Source organism: Gopherus flavomarginatus, chromosome 10, assembly GCF_025201925.1.
Source record: "Gopherus flavomarginatus isolate rGopFla2 chromosome 10, rGopFla2.mat.asm, whole genome shotgun sequence".
In the NCBI taxonomy this organism is placed as follows: domain Eukaryota; kingdom Metazoa; phylum Chordata; order Testudines; family Testudinidae; genus Gopherus; species Gopherus flavomarginatus.
In genome coordinates this window covers 79734494-79755622 of record NC_066626.1, presented here as the reverse complement: position 1 = coordinate 79755622, position 21129 = coordinate 79734494, and the positions used below count along the sequence as shown (strand labels likewise).

At 55.3% G+C, this 21129-nt stretch overlaps 1 protein-coding gene across 9 annotated transcripts in view; it reads left to right on the top strand.

Moving 5' to 3' along the window:
* TNS1 (tensin 1) overlaps positions 1-21129 on the top strand; it is a 280050-nt gene that overhangs the window by 116740 nt on the left and 142181 nt on the right. For all 9 annotated transcript variants that reach the window (XM_050916920.1, XM_050916918.1, XM_050916921.1 and 6 more), the window contains one exon: positions 12270-12308. In XM_050916920.1, the coding sequence (XP_050772877.1) occupies positions 12270-12308 (39 nt within the window). The remainder of the gene's footprint in view (positions 1-12269; positions 12309-21129) is intronic.

Sequence of the window (21129 nt, the reverse complement as noted above, 5' to 3'; positions counted from 1 at the left end):
GCGGCTGGAGCTCCAGGCAGAAGATCCGGGGTGAAATGCTGGCCCCGTCAATGTTAATGGGACTTTTGCCATTGACTATCCTGGGGCCAGGATAACACCCCAGCTTCTCCTCTTCTAGACACCAGCTTTCGTGACCTCGTGCGACCTGTGTTACTGGAGAAGATCTTCACGCACTGGCCTGGCAGGGCACCCAGGAATACCCTGCAGGGCGGGTAGGGGCTGGCTCCTTTCCACCTCTCCCACTTGTGCCTTTGTTCCCTCTTGCCTCTGTGCGCCTCTCACCCGTGTATGCAAAGAACGAATACCAGGCCAGGGTCGGGGCTGGGTCACTGCAGCTGGGACAAGGCTCTAAGCTCCCTTCTGGGGACAGGCTTTGTATCTGGGAGCCTGATGCTGAGAGGAACTGGGACATTGGGACTCCCGTTGCTGTCCCAGGATCAGGTCCTCGCAAAGAATGGGGCTTACAGCCTTGGGGAACAATGTCCCCCACGAAGCCACCGAGCCAGGGCAGGAAGGACTGTGCAGGCGACTCTGATTTGCCTCCACCCAGGCCTGGAGGAGTGAGGCTGAGGTCAGAGCAGAGCCCCCTCTCTGGCCATTGATTCTATCAATACCGTGGTCCCAGAGATGATGCTGGGCGGGGCCTGTGCCCCGCCTTGAACCCCCTGCCCTCCGTCGCTGGAAGGTATCAGCAGAGTTGGGGTCAGGGCTGGGATAGCAGGGGCTGGTGGTTTTTCCACCTTCTTCTGGCCACAGCTGGGCGGGGTGAGCCTCTGCGCTGAGGTGGGATGGAGATCCCCTGTTCCTAGACTCTCGTGCCAGATAGCCTGTTGTAGGGGGTGAGGAAAGGAATTTCCCCCCAGATCACATTGGCAGGGTCACTGCTGGGTGCTTCCACCTTTCTCTGACACATGGGATGTGGGTCACCTGCCAGGATCAGCCTGGCTTCCCTACCCTGCCATCACCGGGGCCTCGGGCACTGGTCGTACCTGAGCCCCCCTGTTCACTGCCTGTCCCTGAGGACTGAAATGCTTTGGTCCAACTGAGGTTGCAGGAACACAATACAGAGCTCAGGACCAGCGTGAAGCTGAGAGGCCTGTGATATACAGGAGGGGAGACTGATCCTCTGGCCTCACGCTTGGTGACAGGCCTCACCCGCAGGATCTACGCTCTCCATTAGGGTCTCAATCAGGGCCCAAGCGAGGGAGCTCCCGAAATGCTGGCACTTCATTTTTTTTTCTCATGCAAATGCCTAGAGACGCTGTGTAAACAGCCCTCCTCCCATAGCCAAAACTCGGCTCGTGAGCAGGTCCAAGCAGAACATTCCAAGCGCTCTGTGGATCGGCGCCAGCCCCGGAGGGCAGGAGAACGGGGCCTTTTATGGTAGCATTTCTCCATTCAAATCGAAACCCCAACCCAAAACAAAACAGAGCCGGGAACACAAACACGGCTGCTGGGGCGCAGCCCAGGAGAGGGGGCCTGGGGGTTCGCGGTAGAAGGAAGAGCCAGTGATTAGCAGCCTGCCTGGCACAGCGTGAACAACGAGATGGAGGGGGGTTGGACAGGGAGGACAAGCAAATAACCCTGCTTGTGGCGGGCAGCTGGGGAGGAGAAACAGCGTTTCCTTTTCAGTGCCATTAGCTGATTACTGGTAACAAGTGCATCCAGCTCTGGAACTGACCGGTTTGAAGGCCTCTGCAGAGCCATGCGGTGAGCACAGATGAAGGGCAAGATTCCCGCCCTCTGCCCCCCACAGCCCTGGCAGCAAACTGCAGGGAGCATCTCTAAGGGGACGAAACGCCCTCGTCAGAGCTTGTCCCCCTCTGATGAGCTTTCCACCAAAGGGGCCAGGCCCTGCCTGGCGCAGGAAGAGCCTCTGGAAACGTGGCGGAGGCTACCTGCTAGTCACACACCGGTCTCTGGGACGTGGGCAGGTGGTGCAGGGTTCTGTGGAGAAGTGAGTGGGACCTTGAGGATGTAGCAACTCCTGGAACAGATCAGACCAGGCAGGTGTTCTGGGCAGCCCATGTTCACGGGCTTGTCTGCACTTGGACATTTACTGCAGTAGCTCTTCTGATGTAATTATCTAGGTATAAGCCCCATGTGGACTCTTCTCTTCCAGAATGAGAGCACCTGCTTGTGGGTTAGCTTAATCCACTTTGGAGTGATTGTTTGGAAGTCGCTCCTTCGGTAAGTTTCCAAGTGGAGACAGATCCTGGATGGGGGAAATGCGCTCCTTGGTGGTATAAGCTGGGGAACATTTTACTTCTGTTGGCAGCATTGGAGCACTGAAGAACAGGCCTGGTAGGGCGAGACTTGAGGAGTTGGGTTTAGCGTGAGAAAGAGAAGGTTAAGAGGTGATGTGCTCATGCTCCTTTGTAGGAGAAGATTTCTGAGAGTAGGTGGCTCTTCCATCTAGGAGAAGAAGGAGCAGTGACATCTGTGGCTGGAAGTTGGAGCTGGAACAAGAAATAAAGCATTTAACGGTGAGAGTCATTAACCACTGAAGAACTTGCCTAGGGATGTGGTAGAACCTCCTGCACCTGAAGTCTTTTAAAATCAAACTGACTCTCTGTCTGCCCCAGCTGAACTGGAAATGACAGGGCTTGATAACAGAGATGCTGGATGAGGTTACTTGGCCTGCCATGTGCTGGAAATTGGACTCGATGCTCATAACGGTCCCTTCTGGCTTTGAAGTCTATGAATCCAGTGCTCCATGGAAAGGAGGGGAGGGACTCCAGATTCCCACCAGTGTAACCAAGAACTAGCCCTCAATTTGTTGCCATTCCTTCCTGGTCTCCAGCCAAGTGACTCTTTGGGTGGGTGAGTCCATGGGCAGTCCAAGGACAGTCTGGCTCACCGGCCCCGGGCAGACTGGTGGGAATTACCACAGGTAGCTCCCTGCAGAGCAGCAGTTTCTGGACAATGTCTCTGAGTTGCCAGGAAAGACAGAGGTCTGTGGTGTGAGCAGATTGGAAGGAAGCCTCCTCGGGAATAGAGAGCATCATTGTCCAGGTGGAAAGAGATTTGGCCTGAACTTCCACTGAAACTCAACCCACACTGGATTGCTTTGGGAGGTGTGAAATGGTTGGATTCTTCTCAGTCATTTTTGTCTTTCCAAGTTGAGACTGGGAGCAGAAGTGCTAGGGCAGAACAGATCCTGGCTGGATAACTCAGAGAACCTCCAGTGCAGGCAGCCGAATGTTGAGGTCTTCTCCAGGTGTTGTGAAGCCCCTGTCAGTGGGAATGCCCAGCTTTTAGCAAGTGACAGGAGCTGTGAGCTAAGGGTCCAAGCCCAGGCCTGGGAGTTGAGAGAAGTCTGTTCATTCCCAGCTCTGCTATGGACTCGCTGGGCATGAGAAGCCCCAGGACTGCAACCTGGGTGACACCCAGGGGCTGGGAGATGGGATCCCAGGGGGGGCTGCCCATATCCACGCCGCCACCTCTGCAAAGCAGGGGACAGCAGCCTGTGAGCCCTCTGGGTGCAAGCACCACTGGCTGTCCTGCCCATAGAGGTCCTACCTGATGGAGCCGACCACGTTCCCTGATGGGCCCAGCTGCACGAGGCAAAACACCTGGAGGCTGTTTGTGCCACAAGGCTGATCCTTGGGTTGCTGCTGCTACAGACTCTACTGTGTGCTCCTGATCCCTGGCCCGTGCTCCTGGTTCCAGTTCCTGGTTCCCCGCCCCGCTCCTGATGTCTTGCCCTAACTCCACTATGGCTGGCATTCTTGGCTTTCTGAGGCAGCTCATTGAGTTCAATTCCGACCCAGTCCTACGGTGTGACATTGGTACGGACTTCTGCCTCTGCCCTTAACCCTGGGCAATGAACTTGGACCACGTTCTCGAGTCCCCTCCACCCCAAGCCCTGGCCTCGTCCTGGATCCCATAGCTGGAGTCCTGACACTGTATGACCTGGGACACATCACTTGCTCTTTCTGGGCCTTGATGTTCCCATCTGTAAAATGGGGGAAATTATAGCATCATAGGACTCCCAGGGACTCCGAGAGGTCATTTAGTCCAGTCCCCTGCACTCATGGCAGGACTAAGTATTATCTAGACCATCCCTGACAGGTGTCTGTCTAACCTGCTCTTAAAAACCTCCAATGACGGAGATTCCACAACCTCCCTAGGCAATTTATTCTAGTGTTTAACCACCTTGACAGTTAGGAAGTTTTTCCTAATGTCCAACCTAAACTACCCTTGCTGCAATTTAAGCCCATTGCGTTTTGTCCAATTCTCAGAGGTTAAAGAGAACAATTTTTCTCTCTCCTTGTAACCAAGGGCGGTGAGTTATATGGGGCCGTGGTGCCCTTGCCCCAGGAATATTTAGGGCCCGGCTCCACCAACATTTGGAGCTGGGTCTCTCCCCCAGCCCTGCCTGTTGCCTCTGCCTGTCTGCTGCCCCTGGGCAATTTAAAAGGTCCTGGGGCCCATGGCTGCCATCACCGGCAGTGCAGTGAGGCTAAGGCGACTTCCTGCCCGGCCTCGCTCCATGCCACTTCTGGAAGCAGCTGGTATGGCCCTACAGCCCCGTGTGTGTGTGGGTCTCCATCTCCGCGCGCTGCCCCTGCCCCGAGCACCAACTCTGCAGCTCCCATTGGCCAGGAACTGCAGCCAATGGAAACTGCGGGGACAGTGCCCATGGGCAACAACACACGGAGACCCCCCCGGCCCTCCACCTAAGTGCCGCTGCCAGAGGGGTGTGCGAGTCGCTTTTGGGAGCTGCCCAAGGTAAGCGCCACACCACTCCCTCTCTCCCGCACCCCACCCCCTGCCCCAGCCCAGACCCCACCCCCAGCATCCAACATCCCTCCCAGACTCTTAGGCAGGTGTGGGGGGGGAGGGCTGGACTTGGACCTGTTCTGGGCACCACCAAAAATTATACAAACCTGTCGCTCCTGCTTGTAACAACCTTTTATGTACTTGAAAACTGTTACCATGTCCCCTCTCAGTCTTCTCTTCTCCAGACTAAACAAACCCCATTTTTTCAATCTTCCTTCATAGGTCATGTTTTCTAGACCTTCAATCATTTTTCTTGCTCTTGTCTGGACTTTCACCAGTTTCTCCACATCTTTCCTGAAACGCGTTGCCCAGAACTGGACACAATACTCCAGTTGAAGCCGTATCAGTGTGGAGTAGAGCAGAAGAATTACCCCTTGTGTCTTGTTTACAACATTTCTGTTGATACATGATGTTCACTTTTTTTGCAACAGTGTGACACTGTTGAGTCATATTTAGCTTGTGATCTGCAATTCTCCTTCCTAGGCAGTCATTGCCCATTTTGTATGTGTGCAACTGATTGTTCCTTCCTAAGTGGAGCACTTTGCATTTGTCCTGATTGAACTTCATCCTATTTACCTCAGAACATTTCTCCAGTTTGTCCAGATGGTTTTGAATTTTAATCCTGTCCTCCAAAGCACTTGCAACCCCTCCCAGATTGATATCATCCGCAAACTTTCTAGTGATCCTGACTGCACAGGTGCATGTCAGTCTGACTTTCCGGTTGGTTGTGAAGTGCTTTGAGATCCTTGGATGGCAGATGACAGTAGAGGACAAAGCATCATTGTGTGAAACTGGCTTATGTCTCAGCCTCACCCTCAATGCCCAGGGGTGTTCGTGTTGGGGGGTCTTCATAGATTTTGAGTCCAGAAGGGACCGATGAGATCACCCAGTCTGATCTCCTGCATCATCCAGGTCAGAGAAGCCCCCAGTGATTCCTGCAGCAAGCTCGGCACTTGTAGTTGAGATAGACCCAATGTTAAGACGGGGTCCTAAAGAGCTCAAGTAATGGAGGATGGACCCATCTTTAGATCCATTGTTCCAGTGGTTAATTACCCTCAGCGTTAAAACCCGGGGCCTTATTCATAGCCTGAATTTCTCTAGCTGCGGCTTCCAGGCATTGCACGGTGTCCAGCCTCTGCTCCCAGAAGTCTGTTCCCCTTGTGGGGGGCTGGGATGAGTTAAACGGAACCTGTTCCTTCAGTCTCTCTCTGCGAGCTGGCTTTTCCAGACCTGGAATCTTTCCCATAGCTTTTCCTGACCACTCTCCGGCATTACCAGGCTTGGTTTGACTGGTTATAGAGATGTGGACCAGTCATGGAATTCAGAGCTGGCTCCGAGTCCAAGGCTTTGCGATGCGGGATTCGTTTTGGGGTGCTGGGAAGACCCCTCAGAAATGTTCGTCCTTCCCAAGAATCTCAGCACAGGGCCTGAGAAACTCTGGAATGATGGTTGCATAGAAACTCCAGTCGCTTCCCTAAGTCCATCCGTCATGGCCTGGGGGAACATGCAGGGGCTCGGGGCATAGCTACTCTTGCTGGGAAGTAGCTGTGGCTTCCCTGGCATGGGTGTCTCAGGGTCATATCAGTCTCAGCAAATAATTTTGAGCCACAAGCTCCTTCCAGGAAATTCTGGGTTGGAATGACTGTGCGAGTGGCAGGACATGCTGGGCGGAGCGGAGCTTGGCGTGTGGTGAGGGGCTGGGGTGGTGTGAAAGTGAGCCAGCAGAACTGGCCTTTCACTGCCCTTGACCCTGTTTGACTGCTGTGGGTAAAGTTCATCCTGCGTCTCGCGGAGAAAAGGGCTGATACAGGAGTGGCGTGAGGCCCAGCTGTTGTCGCAATCAGGATGACAACTGGGCCACTCTGCCCTGCTCGCCAGGAGCCCAGGTTTCAGCCCCTTCCAGAGCCACTTGATACCCAGATCCTGAGTCCTTTGGCAAATCCGGACCTGAGCTGGGGAGCAGAATGCGGTCCCTGAATACGGAGCAAACAAAGACCGAGGTTAATTGGCAGTAATTTGCCTCTGGTAATTACTGGAACAATAGCTTGGCTGGGTCGTCTGGCATGTTTGCTCCATTTCAAAGGGTCCCTACACGCTGCTTAGCCCAACTTTACATAATGACCCTGGGCCCTTCAGCACTTCCAGCACAGGCCCCTGTCATTTGAGCTAAAGGAGCTACACAGTTGGCAAGTAGCAGTGGTAGGTTGTTACCCTCTGCAGCCCAGCCATTAGAGGAGGCCCCTGTGGTAGTACGGCCTGTTGATAGCAGCCGAGGCCTCTCTTCACACAGGACCGCAGCATCCATAAGAGCAGACAGCGCTGTCGTCAGCTACTGCAGCCGCTTGCCTGCGGCACGAGGGATAGAACTGATAACCTGCTGTCTGAGCACACGGCCCCAGCCCCTCAGGCTGAAGGGCAGTCTCCATCAAGGAGGCACAGTTTCAAAGAGCTCTAGTAATTAACTCATTAGTTAATTCAGTAAATGAGCTCTCAGGAGGATTACCCCTAAATACTCCCCCAGTCTTAATATAGAGCACTGCTTCAGCCTTTCCAAACATTAATCCTTGGCCCAGCAGCTTTATACCCATTCAGCAGATGGGGAAACTGAGTCACGGGGTGGGTAAGCATCAGAACCAGCAACCAAAAAGAGGCATCCCATTCCCGGGCTCAGACCGTGATCCTCAGCCTCTCTCTTGCTTCTGTTGGGGTTTCTCTTGTCATGGCTTCAACCACTAGATAAACCCTGCAGCGAGCGGCCCATCCATCCATCAGTGCCTGTCCCCGGGGTATCTGAGCACTGAGCCAGCCCCTGCGGGCTCCTCCCAGCGGTCGCTGGCTGGGCACTACCCCAGCAGCTTGCCGGCTAAGACAGTAACAGTGCACCACGAGTCATTTTTTCGGCGTCTTTCTCTGAAGCTGCTTCTCACGGCGCTGGCAAATGGCTGATTTAAGGAGGCGGAGAAGTGACACGTAGGGCGTTGCAGGTGCTGCGCAGACGGGCACTCTTGTACGAGCACTGGGCAGATCGTGTGGGCTGCCGGGGTGGACTCTGATGCTCGGGGAGTGGAGGGTGCTTGGAGGGAAGACGGCTGGGAGGGACCTGGTGGTGCTGACCATGACCAAAGGTGAATGCCCCCGACGCGTGGCAGCAGCCAGTGGCTACTGTGATGCGCTACCAATGTAGGAGATCAGCTTTCCGGCGTGGCTCCAATCACGGAGCATTTCCTTTCTTCTGTGTGAGGTCGCTGCAGCTGTTGGGTTTCTGGGAGCAGCAGGTGGGAGGGAGAGGAGCAGTGGGAGGGGGGCACATCATGTTTTGGCAGGGGGCAGCTGCATGGGTCTTACGAGCACCTTCCGGCACTGAGGGACGCATGTGAGGACAGCCTCTAGGAGCTGTGAGCAGAGCAGCTGCTTTCTGTGTTTGGTGTTTTTGCCCAAGTTCAATCTTTGAAGAATAAAACTGTGCCCGGGAAGAGACTCAGCCAGCCTGAGTGAGGGGAAACTGAGGCAGCAGCTAGCCCGAAGCCAGGCCAGGTAGGCGACAGCCTGGATGTAACAGGCGAGTGTGGGAATCCATGCTATGCCAAGGGGAGCTGTGATGCCCGAGTCGTCCCTCTGCAGAAGCTGCTCCCGCTTTCTAACAATGGGGCAGGGGATAGTGCAGAGCTCATGAGCTCTTGCTCTGACCACGCAGTCTGGCTACCGTTGGTGCAAGACCTTTTTTCTCTGCCACCCGGAATAGCCAGCCTGGATTTTTCCTTCATTCCCCTACCCTCCCCCCCCCCAGCTCTTCTTTTCCCCTCCCTTCTGGGCGAGGGACCAGAGCCAGCATGAGCATCTTTCGATGAACATGACAACTATTCACTCGTACCAACGTTAGTGTCTAGCCGTGTCACGGGAGACTTGGCAAGGTGCTTCTTTGGGCATGCGAGGCTTCGGCTACGATGAAAGCCAGAGGCCGGCTGCTTGCACTGGGGTCTGTGCAGAGTGGGGGCAGCGTGGACAAGAGACATTGCAAGGGATGGTTGGTCTTTGCAAGGAAGGGGCTGCTGGGGTCAGCAGAGGGTTCTGTGCGTCCTCCATGTGATGGGGGCAAGCAGGTGAAACACGCCTGCTGAGTGTGCTTGGGGATCCCGCCTATCCAGGGAGACTCGTGCCATGTTAGCTAGCAGCCGTCGCACAGCTGGTGCGGGGGAGTGGCTGCAGAGCAGGAATGTTCTATAACACCCCCCCCCCCGCAACCTGTGCCCAGCAGTAGTAGATGCCAGGGCCTAGCAAGATGGTTTCTTGCTGGAGGAGAAATCCATGGCACACACTCAGAGTTCACCCTTCGCCCAGCCCAACTCTACGGCCCAGGGAGCAATGCTGCCCCAAGAACTGATTCCAGCTAGGACGATTCAAGCTCCCCTGCCATTTGCAACAGCTCCCCCAACCAGAAACCACATCACAAACCGAACAGCCACACAAGCACTTTGCCAACGTTGTAATGCTGCCGCCTGGTGACTCCCACTGTAATGGGACTAACCTGCCATGCAGTCACCTTCTCCATGCTGGAGGCAAGTGCCGGCTTTCTCAGTCCTAGCCTGGGACTCCTTCAGGATCCTACCATCTAGAAACAAGGAAACTCACCTAATTTCCAAAGTAGTTGTGAAAACCTAATCGCTCTCCTCCTTAAGAGGCAGATCGATTCCTCTCCCTCTCACACAAGTCACCTAGTGTCTGCCCTTTAGCCTGGAACGTGCCAGGAAACCATCAGATCCTCCACCTTGGCCCATGATGTGAGAAGGGAACTTGCGTTGAAAACAAAGGGACGCAGGGTTCAGGCAGAGAAAAGGAAATCCTTTACACTTAAGTCGGTGTAGTTCACTGCCGGAGGGAGTTGGAGGTCGGGGGTCAGGGGGTCATTGAGGTAAATGCTGAAACTGGACTCCAGATTCTGTAACTTCTTTGCTGTGTGAGCTGAAATATTGTTTCAAGGGGAGCCACTCTCATGCTGCAGGGCTGATCACTAGCCGGGGTCAGGAGGAATTTTTCCTTCCATTGGTATAACGCAGCTCCATTGATCAGGCTCATTGGTGTGTTCCCTGCTGCCTCTGGTGTCGGGATAGAGTGGATGGAACCACCAGAGCGGATGGAACCACATCGAACACTCCCCGTTCTTGGCATCACAGGCCCCGATGGATTACTGCAACCGATCAGCGATGGGCTGGACGCGTGGGTTAAGCTAATCCAGGAAATGATCAGGGGTTTTTGCACATGTGTGTGCAAGTCCCATGCTGGTGTCTCAAAGCTCTGCCATGATTAGAGAAGTGACCTCCGGAGAGGGCTGATTGCAACATGCCACCAGCCACACGCTCTGATTTCTTGGTGTGTAGGAGCCTGTGTGAAAAGCAGTATCATAGAATCATAGAATATCAGGGCTGGAAGGGACTTCAGGAGGTATCTAGTCCAACCTCCTGCTCAGAGCAGGACCAATTCCCAACTAAATCATCCCAGCCAGGGCTTTGTCAAGCCTGACCTTAAAAACCTCTAAGGAAGGAGATTCCAGTACCTCCCTAGGGAACCCATTCCGGTGCTTCACCACCCTCCTAGTGAAATAGTGTTTCCTAATATCCAACCTAAACCTCCCCCACTGCAACTTGAGACCATTGCTCCTTGTTCTGTCATCTGTCACCACTGAGAACAGTCTAGATCCATCCTCTATGGAACCCCCTTTCAGGTAGTTGAAAGCAGCTATCAAATCCCCCCTCATTCTTCTCTTCTGCAGACTAAACAATCCCAGTTCTCCTCATAAGTCATGTGCTCCAGCCCCCTAATCATTTTTGTTGCCCTCCACTGGACTCTTTCCAATTTTTCCACATCCTTCTTCTAGTGCGGAGCCCAAAACTGGACACAGTACTCCAGATGAGGCCTGGCCAATGTCGAATAGAGGGGAATGATCAAGTCCCTCGATCTGCTGCCAATGCCCCTACTTATAGAGCCCAAAATGGCATTAGCTTTCTTGGCAACAAGGGCACACTGTCGACTCATATCCAGCTGCTCGTCCACTGTAACCCCTAGGTCCTTTTCTGCAGAACTGCTTCCTAGCCATTCGGTTCCTAGTCTGTAGCACTGCATGGGATTCTTCCGTCCTAAGTGCAGGACTCTGCACTTGTCCTTGTTGAACCTCATCAGGTTTCTTTTGGCCCAGTCCTCTAATTTGTCTAGGTCCCTCTGTATCCTATCCCTACCCTCCAGCGTATCTACCACTCCTCCCAATTTAGTGTCATCTGCAAACTTGCTGAGAGTGCAGTCCACGCCACCCTCCAGCTCATTAATGAAGATATTGAACAAAACTGGCCCCAAGACCTACCCTTAGGGCACTCCGCTTGAAACCGGCTGCCAACTAGACATGGAGCCGTTGATCACTGCCCGTTGAGCCCGACGATTTAGCCAGCTTTCGATCCACTTTATAGTCCAATTGTCCAGCCCATACTTCTTTAACTTGCTGGCAGGACCGGCACTAGGGGTTTTAGTGCCCTAGGCGCACGGCAATTTCGCCGCCCAGCGCTCTGGTCCCGCGGCTCCGGTGGAGCTGCCACAGTCGTGCCTGCGGGAGGTCCACTGGAGCCGCGCAAGCAGCCGACTGTCCGCAAGGATGACTGCGGCAGCTCCACCACAGCCGTGGTCCAGCAGACCCTCTGCAGGCACGACTGCGGCAGGTCCACCGGAGCCGCCTGCCGCCCCTTCCGGCAAAACGCCGCCCACCAATAATCCTGGCGCCCTAGGCGATTGCCTAGGCCACCTAAATGGAAGCGCCGGCCCTGCTTGCTGGCAAGAATACTGTGGGAGACCGTATCAAAAGCTTTGCTAAAGTCAAGGAATAACACATCCACTGCTTTCCCCTCATCCACAGACTCAGTTATCTCCTCATAGAAGGCAATTAGGTTAGTCGGGCATGACTTGCCCCTGGTGAATCGATGCTGACTGTTCCTGATCACTTTCCTCTCCTCTAAGGGCTTCAGAATTAATTCTGAAGTAGCCAGCCAAGTACGCTCAGATTAGCGCCCGCAGTTAATACAGTGACTCGGCTCTCCCTCACCTAGACTGTGGGTGGGCCAAGGATCGGCGAAGATGGAGCCAAGGCCCTGGCGTGTTTGGGGCAGTCGGGTCCACGGGCAGAAGGGAGAGTGTTGTGCAGAATGGAAAGGTGCGGTAGCCGTCGCCAGTGGTTTGTAGACTGGGCCATCGCCCCCTTCCCTCTGCAGCATCTCTGCATGGTTCAGCCCTTCCCCAGTCCTCGTGCAGGAGTGCAACCATTCGCCAGAGCTGACCACAGCCACGTGGCTCAGACATGGGGGGGGTCTCCATGGGCAGGCTCCTAGTGGCGGCCCCCCAGCCCGGGTTACGCTGTATCTAAGATGGCCGAGAGTCCGGTCTCTGCTTTGCCGCGCCTACGGACTTGTGACATTCTAATGCTGGGTCTTTTTGTGTTTGCTTCACAGGCAGCTACCCCGTGTGCGCCTCCCGTCAACTCTGAGCTGGTAAGTGAGCCGACCTCTCTTCCCCTGGCCACTCTGGCCACGGCTTCACGGCGGCTCTTGCCGCTGCAAAAAAGAACACCGTGAAACAGCATTGACACCTGGGGAGAGAGCAGAGCACGGGGGCTGGGAACCAGGGGAGCAGCATCTTGGCTCTGCCACGGTGCCAGCAGTGCCTCGGTTACCCTCTCTGTGCCTCAGTTTCCCTCTCTGTCCAACATGGGCCTGCCGTGGTCCTTCCCTGTGGCAGGGGCAGTGGGACGCTGTGAGGGAAGGAGCAGAATTATTCAGAACCATCTGTAGCACCCATTAGGGTGTCAGTGACCAACTAGCTGGGTCTGGTATAGGGAGGGGAAGAACGGTCCAGGATGTTAACCTGGGACGTGCGAGACCTGGGCTCGAGTCCCTGCTCTGCACAGGCTCCCAGGGTGGCGTTGGCCAAGTCACTTAGTCTCTCAGTGCCTCAGTTTCCTCTGTGTAAAATGGGGCTAATGGCCCTGCCTCACAGGGGGGTTGTGGGGGTCAGTGGGTTGAAGGCGGCGACGTGCTCTGATAGTGTGGTAAGGGGCAGGGGGGTTAGGTAGATAGGGAGGTTGGCATGAGAGCGTCATTTCTGGTTCGGGGGTGTGGGGTTGGCCCTGACTCACCCAAGCAGAGTTTGGGTGGTGGGTGAGCGAGGTCTGTTTTCAGCCAGGCTGGTGCTGGGGTGTTTCCGAAAGGACCAGGCAAAGGACATTGAATTCTCTCCCCTCGCTGGGCTTGGCAGTCAGCTGCATGTAGTCTGGAGTGAGCCCGGCTGGCTCTGAGAGCTGCCACGGGATGCTTCATCCACCCCCTCCGTCCTGTCCCCAGAGCCCTGTGCGGCACCGAGGAAAGAGCTGTCTGAGCTGACAGCTCGGAAATGGGACCCATCCGCGGGCCAGTAGGGGGCACTGTTGCCTCCAGGTCAATACTGAGCTGCTGCTGCCCAGCAGGGCTTAGCAGGTGCTGTCTAGCTAGGGGAGCCAGCTTCACGAGGAGGAGTCAGTCCCAGCTTGGGGCTAATGCTGATCGGGAAGTTCCTTGCGGTGCTCGTTGAGCAGGTCTTGGTGCCAGGCATCCTGGGGTAGTTATGTACTGCCTGCCGCAGTAAGGAAAGCCCCTTCGGTTTCACTTCTCTAAACTGCAGCACTGGTTACTACCACCGTCCCCCTTTCAGCAGCAGGTGAATTCCCTCCTGATGTGATGAATCTGGGCTGTTGCTATGCTCAGACCCCGGTGAGAGAACGTGGCTCCCCCTGCTCAGAAAGAGGCCCCTTGAGCTGCAGGAGAATCACCATTAGCAGTATAGGGCCTATGGCATGCAGAGGAGCAGTTCCAATTCCCTCCAGTAGAGGGCAGTGGTGCACATATGCACTAGCCGTTTATATGTAGGGGTGGCATCGCAGTAGCAAACGGCTGGTGTGTGTTGCATTTTGGCTTCAGGATCCTCAGCTGGTGATCTGTATTCACTTTCGGAGGCCTTGTCTCAGCACAGCCGACTCTTGAGGAATTGCTGCTTGCCACAGATCAGCAGTTCAATTCCCCGCGTCTCTTGCTGTTGGGTCGGCATGGGAAAGATATTCAGAGCTCAGAGACAGCTCAGTTCTGGTTCAGCCGCTCTGTGGGCCTAATGCATGTGCCATCGGGGACGATAGCAAGGGGGACACGGGGGATAGGAGGCAGATGTTGCAGGCTTTCCTGTTCTCGGGGCCTGGCCTCTCCTCTGCCACCTCCTCCTGAGCGTTGACAGTCACAGGTGGGTCGGGAATTGCCGGGAGCAGGTGTCTATCTCGGTGCGCTCGTTTTATGGCCCTGTGCACTTGGAAAGCACTGCAGGAAATTGGCCTGGGAACCCTGCATTCACGCTGGGACACAATTCTTCTTGCCGAATTCTAGGGGGCGGTTAGTCAGGATGTTTGGTTCAGTCCAGGATAGAAACAGGGCCGAGGTGCAATGCTCGGATCCAGAGCCAGGTTAGGATCTGGCCCGGCTCAAACCCGGGGGCTCTGGGATAGAGATACGGGCCAGCGGTACAATTCAGGCCTCGATCCGCAGTGGGACCCCGAGCCCCCATGAAGTCTGAGGAGGACTTGGGCCAGGATCCATTTATAACACAGGAGTCTTAACCCATCCCAGTGACATTCAGTTTCTGTCACATCAGGGGCACGCTCGGAGTCCACCACAGCCGAGTAATTCTCGTCCTCGCCTCACCCTGGTGGTCTCATTTGAAATTGGTGGGCTGTGCCAGGAACAATACAGCTCGGGGCGCGGGGGCTCTGCCATTTTGAAGGCTGAGCCAGGAGAATCTCTTCCTGCTGTGGGCTCACACAGCTTGCATTTCCCTTCTTTGTGCATGAAGCTCTGCCGTCCTCAGCAGCCTAAACTCGTATGTGCCACGGATGGAGAACAGCGGGGACCCACCAATGCAGTGGCAGGGAACTGACTAGGTGAAATAAACCCAGATGATCCCAGTTGATGAACCGTGTCCCTGCCAGCCCCGCTCCTGATCTGACCCACGGGAAAATTCCGACTAGGATGATGACCCTTTGCCTCGCCCGCCGTCTGCAGGACAGCCTGGAAAGCCCCTTGTCTCTGCACGGCGGCAAGAGGAGTGAATTCCTCGTGCGGGTTGGTGGTTAGCCACAGAGCAGGGCATTTGAGAAGTGACATGGGGTCGGTGCTGTGTCTTCCCTGTGCCCGATTAACAATCGAATCCCTAGGGAGGGGCTCAGAGCACTGAGCCATTGCGGCCTGATCCAGCAGGGCAGTCGCGCACAGGCCGTGTTCAAAGGGACTTTAACTCACACAAAGAGCTGGGTGGGAACAGGGCCTTGGCTTTTTGCCTTATCCAGGCCCTTCGAACCTGTGGGCCGTCCCTCTGAGCTTGCCCCCTGCCCGCCCGGCCGCAAGCCGGAGCCGTGCTGCGTCGGAGCCTTGCAGCTTGGAGATAAGGGGTTGATCGGGCACCGTGCCACTGAAGGGCTATTTTGACATCTCTGCGGTTAATGTAAGGAGCCAGTGACTCCACCCGCTGCCTCCAGGGCGGGCTTTTCCCTGCTAGAGAATCAGGACAAGTTAAAAGTTACTTAGACAAGGCCTGATGAAACCCATCCTAGAATACTCAAGGAGCTGACTGAGGAGATATGTGAGCCATTAGCGATTATCTTTGCAAACTCATGGAAAATGGGAGAGATTCCAGAGGCCTGGAAGAAGACAAACAGTGCCAATGTATAAGAAGGGAGATAATGAAAACCTTGGGAATTAGACAGGTCAGCTTAACTTCAGTACCTGGAAAGATAATGGAGCAAACAATCAAGCAATCGATTTGCAAACACCTAGAAGAGAATAAGGTGATAAGTAACAGCATGGATTTGTTAGAAACAAATCTTGTCAAACCAACTTCACAGCTGTCTTTGACAGGGTAACAAGTTTTGTGAATCAAGGGGTCGCGTAGATGTGGTATATCTTGACGTAAGTAAGGCTTTGGGTACTGTCTTGCACGATCTTCTCATAAACAAACTAGGGAAATCCAACCTAGATGGAGCTACTATAAGGTGGGTGCATAACTGGTTGGAAAACCTGGAGAGTAGTTATCAGTGGTTCACAGTCATGCTGGAAAGGCATAACGAGTGGGGTCCCGCAGGGATCAGTTCTGGGTCTGGTTCTGTTCAATATCTTCATCAATGATTTAGATAATGGCACAGAGAGGACACTTATAAAGTGTGTGGAAGATACCAAGCTGAGAGGGGTTGCAAGTGCTTTGGAGGACAGGATTAAAATTCAAAATGATCTGGACAAACTGGAGAAATGGGCTGAAGTAAATAGGATGAAATTCAATCAGGACAAATGCAAAGTGCTCCACGTAGGAAGGAACAGTCAGTTGCACACACACAAAATGGGGAATGACTGCCTAGGAAGGAGAACTGTGGAAAGGGATCTAGGGGTCAGAGTGGATCACAAGCTAAATATGAGTCAACAGTGTGACGCTGTTGCAAAAAAAGTGAACATCCTTCTGGGCTGTATTAGCAGGAGTGTTGTAGGACAGGTACAAGAAGTCATTCTTCCGCTCTACTCTGCACTGATTAGGCCTAAGCTGGACTATTGTGTCCAGTTCTGGGCAGCACATTTCAGGAAAGATGTGGACAAATTGGTGAAAGTCCAGAGAAGAGCAGCAAAAACGATTGAAGGTCTAGAAAACATGGGCCTGTGAGGGAAGATTGAAAAAATTGGTTTGTTTAGTCTAGAGAAGAGATGACTGAGAGGGGACATGGTAACAGTTTTCAAGTACATAAAAGGTTGTAACAAGGAGAAGGGTGGTAAATTGTTCCTGTTAACCTCTGAGGACAGGACAAGAAGCAATGGGCTGAAATTGCAGCAAGGGCAGTTTAGATTGGACATTAGGAAAAATGTCCTGTCAGGGTGGTTAAGCACTGGAATAAATTGCTAGGGAGGTTGTGGAATCTCCATCATTGGGGATTGTTAAGAGCAGGTTGGACAAACGCCTCTCAGGGATGGGCTAGATAACAGTCCTGCCGTGAGTGCTGGGGACCAGACACGACACCGCTCGAGGTCCCTTCCAGTCCTATGATGCTGCTGTTAGCCAGGAGCTGGGTCCTGCCTGGTGTGGGGTGCCGAGCTGGGGGAGTGGGGTGGCCAGCCCTGATCTGCACTGAAGGAGTTAGTCTGAGCCCAGTTTCTCTGGCAGGCCTCCCGCTGCCGGAGAGCCACAGGGGGCTGAGGGTGGGTCAGATTCCATTCAGCAGAGGACAGTGGCTCGCCTGTGCCGTAGCTGGGACGTTACCTAGCGGTAGCTCCGCCCGCCAGCAGCACCGCTCAGTGATTTATACCCCTCTTTCCAGACCAGGGGTCCCCAAGCTTTTCAGGGTCCCCCCTCTCGGGCTGTGAGCAGGGCTGTGGCTCTAGGGGTGGTGGGACGTGGATAAGGTAAGGGGGCCACAGCTGAGGGCGGGGCTGGTAGCCAGGGCGCAGGGCTGTGGCTCTGAGGGTGGCGGGATGTGGACTGGGTAAGGGGGCCACAGCTGGGTGCGGGGCTGGTAGCCAGGGTCCCGAGTGTGAGGTTGGCAGCTGGGGACAGGGCCAGCAGCAGAGCTGGGTGGTGCTTCCTCCCTGCCCCCCATGGGGGCTGGCCCGGGCCCCAGCCTTGCCCTCCCCGAATGGTCCTGCGTGCCCCCTGGTGTGGTGTGCCCCACAGTTTGGGGACCCCTGCTCTAGACCATAGGGTGAGGTGGGGGCACAGCTGGCGTGGAGGTGGGAGGCTGCTGTCTGTGTGAGGACAATACTGGGCACCTCCTGGCAAACAGCAGAACGCGAGCATGAGCCATTGCCACTGAGTTTCTGGGAAGGTCCGGCCTTGCCAGCAGCTGGCAAAGTGCCCAGAGAGCTGGCGGCGCCAGTCCCAAGCAGCCAGAAGCCCTGGATCAGCCTCCCCGTGGTTCCCTGCCAAATCACAAGACTGGCTTAAAAATCTCGACATTTTTAAAAAATTTAGGCCTGGGTGGGATTTTGCCTTCTGTTGCTGAGCCTTTCAGGGGGCCCTTGTGTCTTGTTTTCAAGTTTATCTCTGCCACCCGCATGGGGGAGGGGGGCAGGAACTTGTTTGTTTGGAAATGCAAGCTGCGAGTCGCCTCCAATCCCGTGACTCTGGGAGCTGGGGCTTTAAGGACATCGAATATCTCAAGAAAATCAGCAGAGTTGGGAGGACCCCTTGACCAGGCCAATTAAATTCTCACAAAACTGACCGGCGCAGCCTGCAGCAGGGAGGGCGCATGTGGCTGGGTCCACTCCGCCCTTCAAGAGCAGCGCTGGGATCCTCAGGAGGGCAGCTCAAGTCAATTAGAGGCAGGCATAGAGGCCGGTCCGTTCTCCACCTGCCCTCCTCTGGACCGGTAGCCACCACCATGTGCCATTGACAGGCCGGCCATAAGGGGATACGCAGTCAAAGGGCCAGAACTGAGCAGGGCCCTGTGCAAAGGCTGGGCTCTGTTTTCCTTCAGCGCCTGGGGCGTTTTCTTCCCACCGGGGGAGATCACTCTAGCAGATGTGCCTGGGGCTCATTTTCTTTTCTCTGATGCTGTTTAGATTGAGGGAGATGATTATATTCACCCGTTGTTTTCCCTGGAAATCTTAATGTAAGTCAGAAACAATTAAGCTGACAGGCCGCAGGGATTTCTTCCCCAGAGCAACAAACAGGAACGATTCCCAGCAGGTCTCTGCGGATAGAAGAGGAACAGAGAATTGCTAAAACGGCTGTCCCATGAAACAGCACATGTTGTCTCATCTGAACTGTGAGTCGGGTGCGTCCTAGGGGATGAGGCGCTGGCTTCTCTTGTCAACAAGATCCTCTCTGGGCTCCGCTCTGCGGCATGCGTCTATTGCAATGTGCCACTGCTTTGTTACTGGAGCGTTACTCACGCGTGGTGGGCGGTGCTTTGTCAGTGGAAGGCTGAGCGAGGGTTATTATTGTAGGGTTCCTTGTGGGCACCAGGCAATGCTCGCTGGTTTTGTTATTGTCGGGTGGCTTAGGCATGCTGATCTGCCAACAGCGATTGGTTGTTGTAGGGATGGGGCTCTGAACATAAGTTTGTTATTGTAGGGTTGCTCCTGAGAGATGGCCTTTGCGTACTGTTATCATGGTACCTGGTTGCTCTTTGCTGGCTGTGTCGGGTGGGGTGGGGTTACCCACTGTGCTCGGAACAGACCCCCCAGGCCACCATAAACCCGTGAAGCCCCTTCCCCCAGCACTAGTCACTTGAGTGGTGTCGCCGACCGGGTCTGGGGTTTAAGAGGAACCCAAGGGAGGCGAGAACTGGCGCTGCCTGTGCTGGGATCTCCCGGGGGACACCCAGACTCAATTCTCCAGGGCTTTCCCTAGCGCGGCAGTCATGCCACCTCGCCTGTGAGTGACTCCGTCCCGGGGCACGAACTGGGGCGAGGGGGAGCAGTGACAGATGGGAGCGGTGGCCTTGGTCCTTCGCCTGCCGGCCCAGGCTCGGCTCGTCCCTCTGCGTAGCGGACATCCAGGTGGTCCAAGCCACAGGTGCAAAGAGGGGCCCTCCCTGCTGTAGCAGCAAGGAGGAGCTCCCGCCTCGCCCCAGATACCCCGGTGATGGGCACAACCTAGGCAGGACAGGATTGAGTCTCCTTCAGAGACCTCGATCTAGGACCTGAGTGAGGGGATGTTTCACCATGTCCCTGATCTCCTCCCCAAGGGGTATCATTGACCCCCAAGAGGCCAGGTGCCCACCCCATCTCCTGACTGATGCGCTGCCCCCTAGTGTTGGCAGGGGACCTGGCTGAGGACGGCGTCCCAGCGCGTCTGTTTCTTCTTTTTTGAGATTTAAGCCCAAGATGCACCAGCTGGAAGCCAGCCCCCCGGGGAGCCTGGAGTATCTTTCCCCTGATTCTCAGACCCGGGCCTCTGCCCCTGGTCACAGGCGATGGGAGGAAGTTACCACGGGAAAACAGGCCAAATAAATAAATCCGGAATTAATTGGAAACACCATCGTGCGAAAAGCCAGGGCTTGTCTTTCCCTCCGGGAGGAAGGTGGCCAGTGGGGGCTGCAGAGAGAGCTTATTGCAAAGGCCTAGCTGGAGGGGAGTGCAGAGAGGCCGCTGTGGAGAGGCCTGATGCAAGAACAATGGGGCTGGGGCCTGCTCTGAAGACTTGGCTCAGGCCCCTGGGGCAGCAGACAGGCCAATTTCTGACTTGCATCTGACGGTGCAAAGGAGGGAGAGGAAGAGAGTCTGGCTGAGTGTGCATGGGGAGGGGGAGTGTGCACAAGGGAGCGTGTGTGGGAGTGGCTAAGTGTGAGATGCGTGAGTGAGTGTGGAAGTGGGTGAGAACATTCACAGGAGTGGGTGAGGTATGCGTGGGTGAGGGCATCCTTTGGAGCAGGAGTGGGTGAGAGGGTGCCCAGGGGGGCGGGTTGAGAGGGTGCCAGGGGCCAGGGGGCCTGGGCATGGATGCGAGGGGGCCCGGGTGTGGGTGTAAGGGTGCCCAGGAACGGGTGAGCAGGTGACTGGGAGTGGGTGCCCAAGAACTGGTGCGAGGGTGCCCAGGAACTGGTGCGAGGGTACCTGGTAGCACGAGAGAGGGTATCAGTTAGTTTTGCATGTGCACCGTAGCACTGAAGCACCTTCCGGTCATGCATTAAGCAACGTGATAACATCTGTCCCATGTTGCTTGTTTTCTCCTCCGTCCCCATACGGAGAAGCGTGTGCAGTGTTTTGGCAGGGTCCTGGGCTGGGTTCGCTCTGCCCTCTCTCTTCCAGCCCCTTTGTCCCAGGGTCGGGGTTTCTATGCAGGCCAGTTCTGGTGTCTTGCTGTCAGCCGGGAGGCGTCGGGGTGACAGTCCTGCAGGCCAATACTAACAAACGCTGAGTGATTTTTGGCCTGATGCTTCGAAAGGGATGAGCACCCGCCTCCTGCCACATGGGGGGCACTCGGAATCGCTCGTCTCTTTTGCAAATCTTGGCTTGACATCTTCTGTGCATGCACAGCACAGGCACAGCCAGGGCAGCACGCACCCCTGCATCTTCTCAGGCCAGCCCTGACGTGCCTACGTTCTGCCTTGGGGTGATCTCTTGGAGGTACTTACCTGGCCCCCATGACTGTCTTCTCTGAGCACCTCACCGTCTGGGGTGAAGGTCTGCTCACACCGCCTCCCGCGGCCCTTGTGAAGCAGGGCAGGGCTATTCTCCCCATTCTATAGATGGGAAACTGAGTCACGGGGTTACTAAGGCCCGAATCCACAAAGGTGTTCAGGCTGAAGGGCCGGAGGAG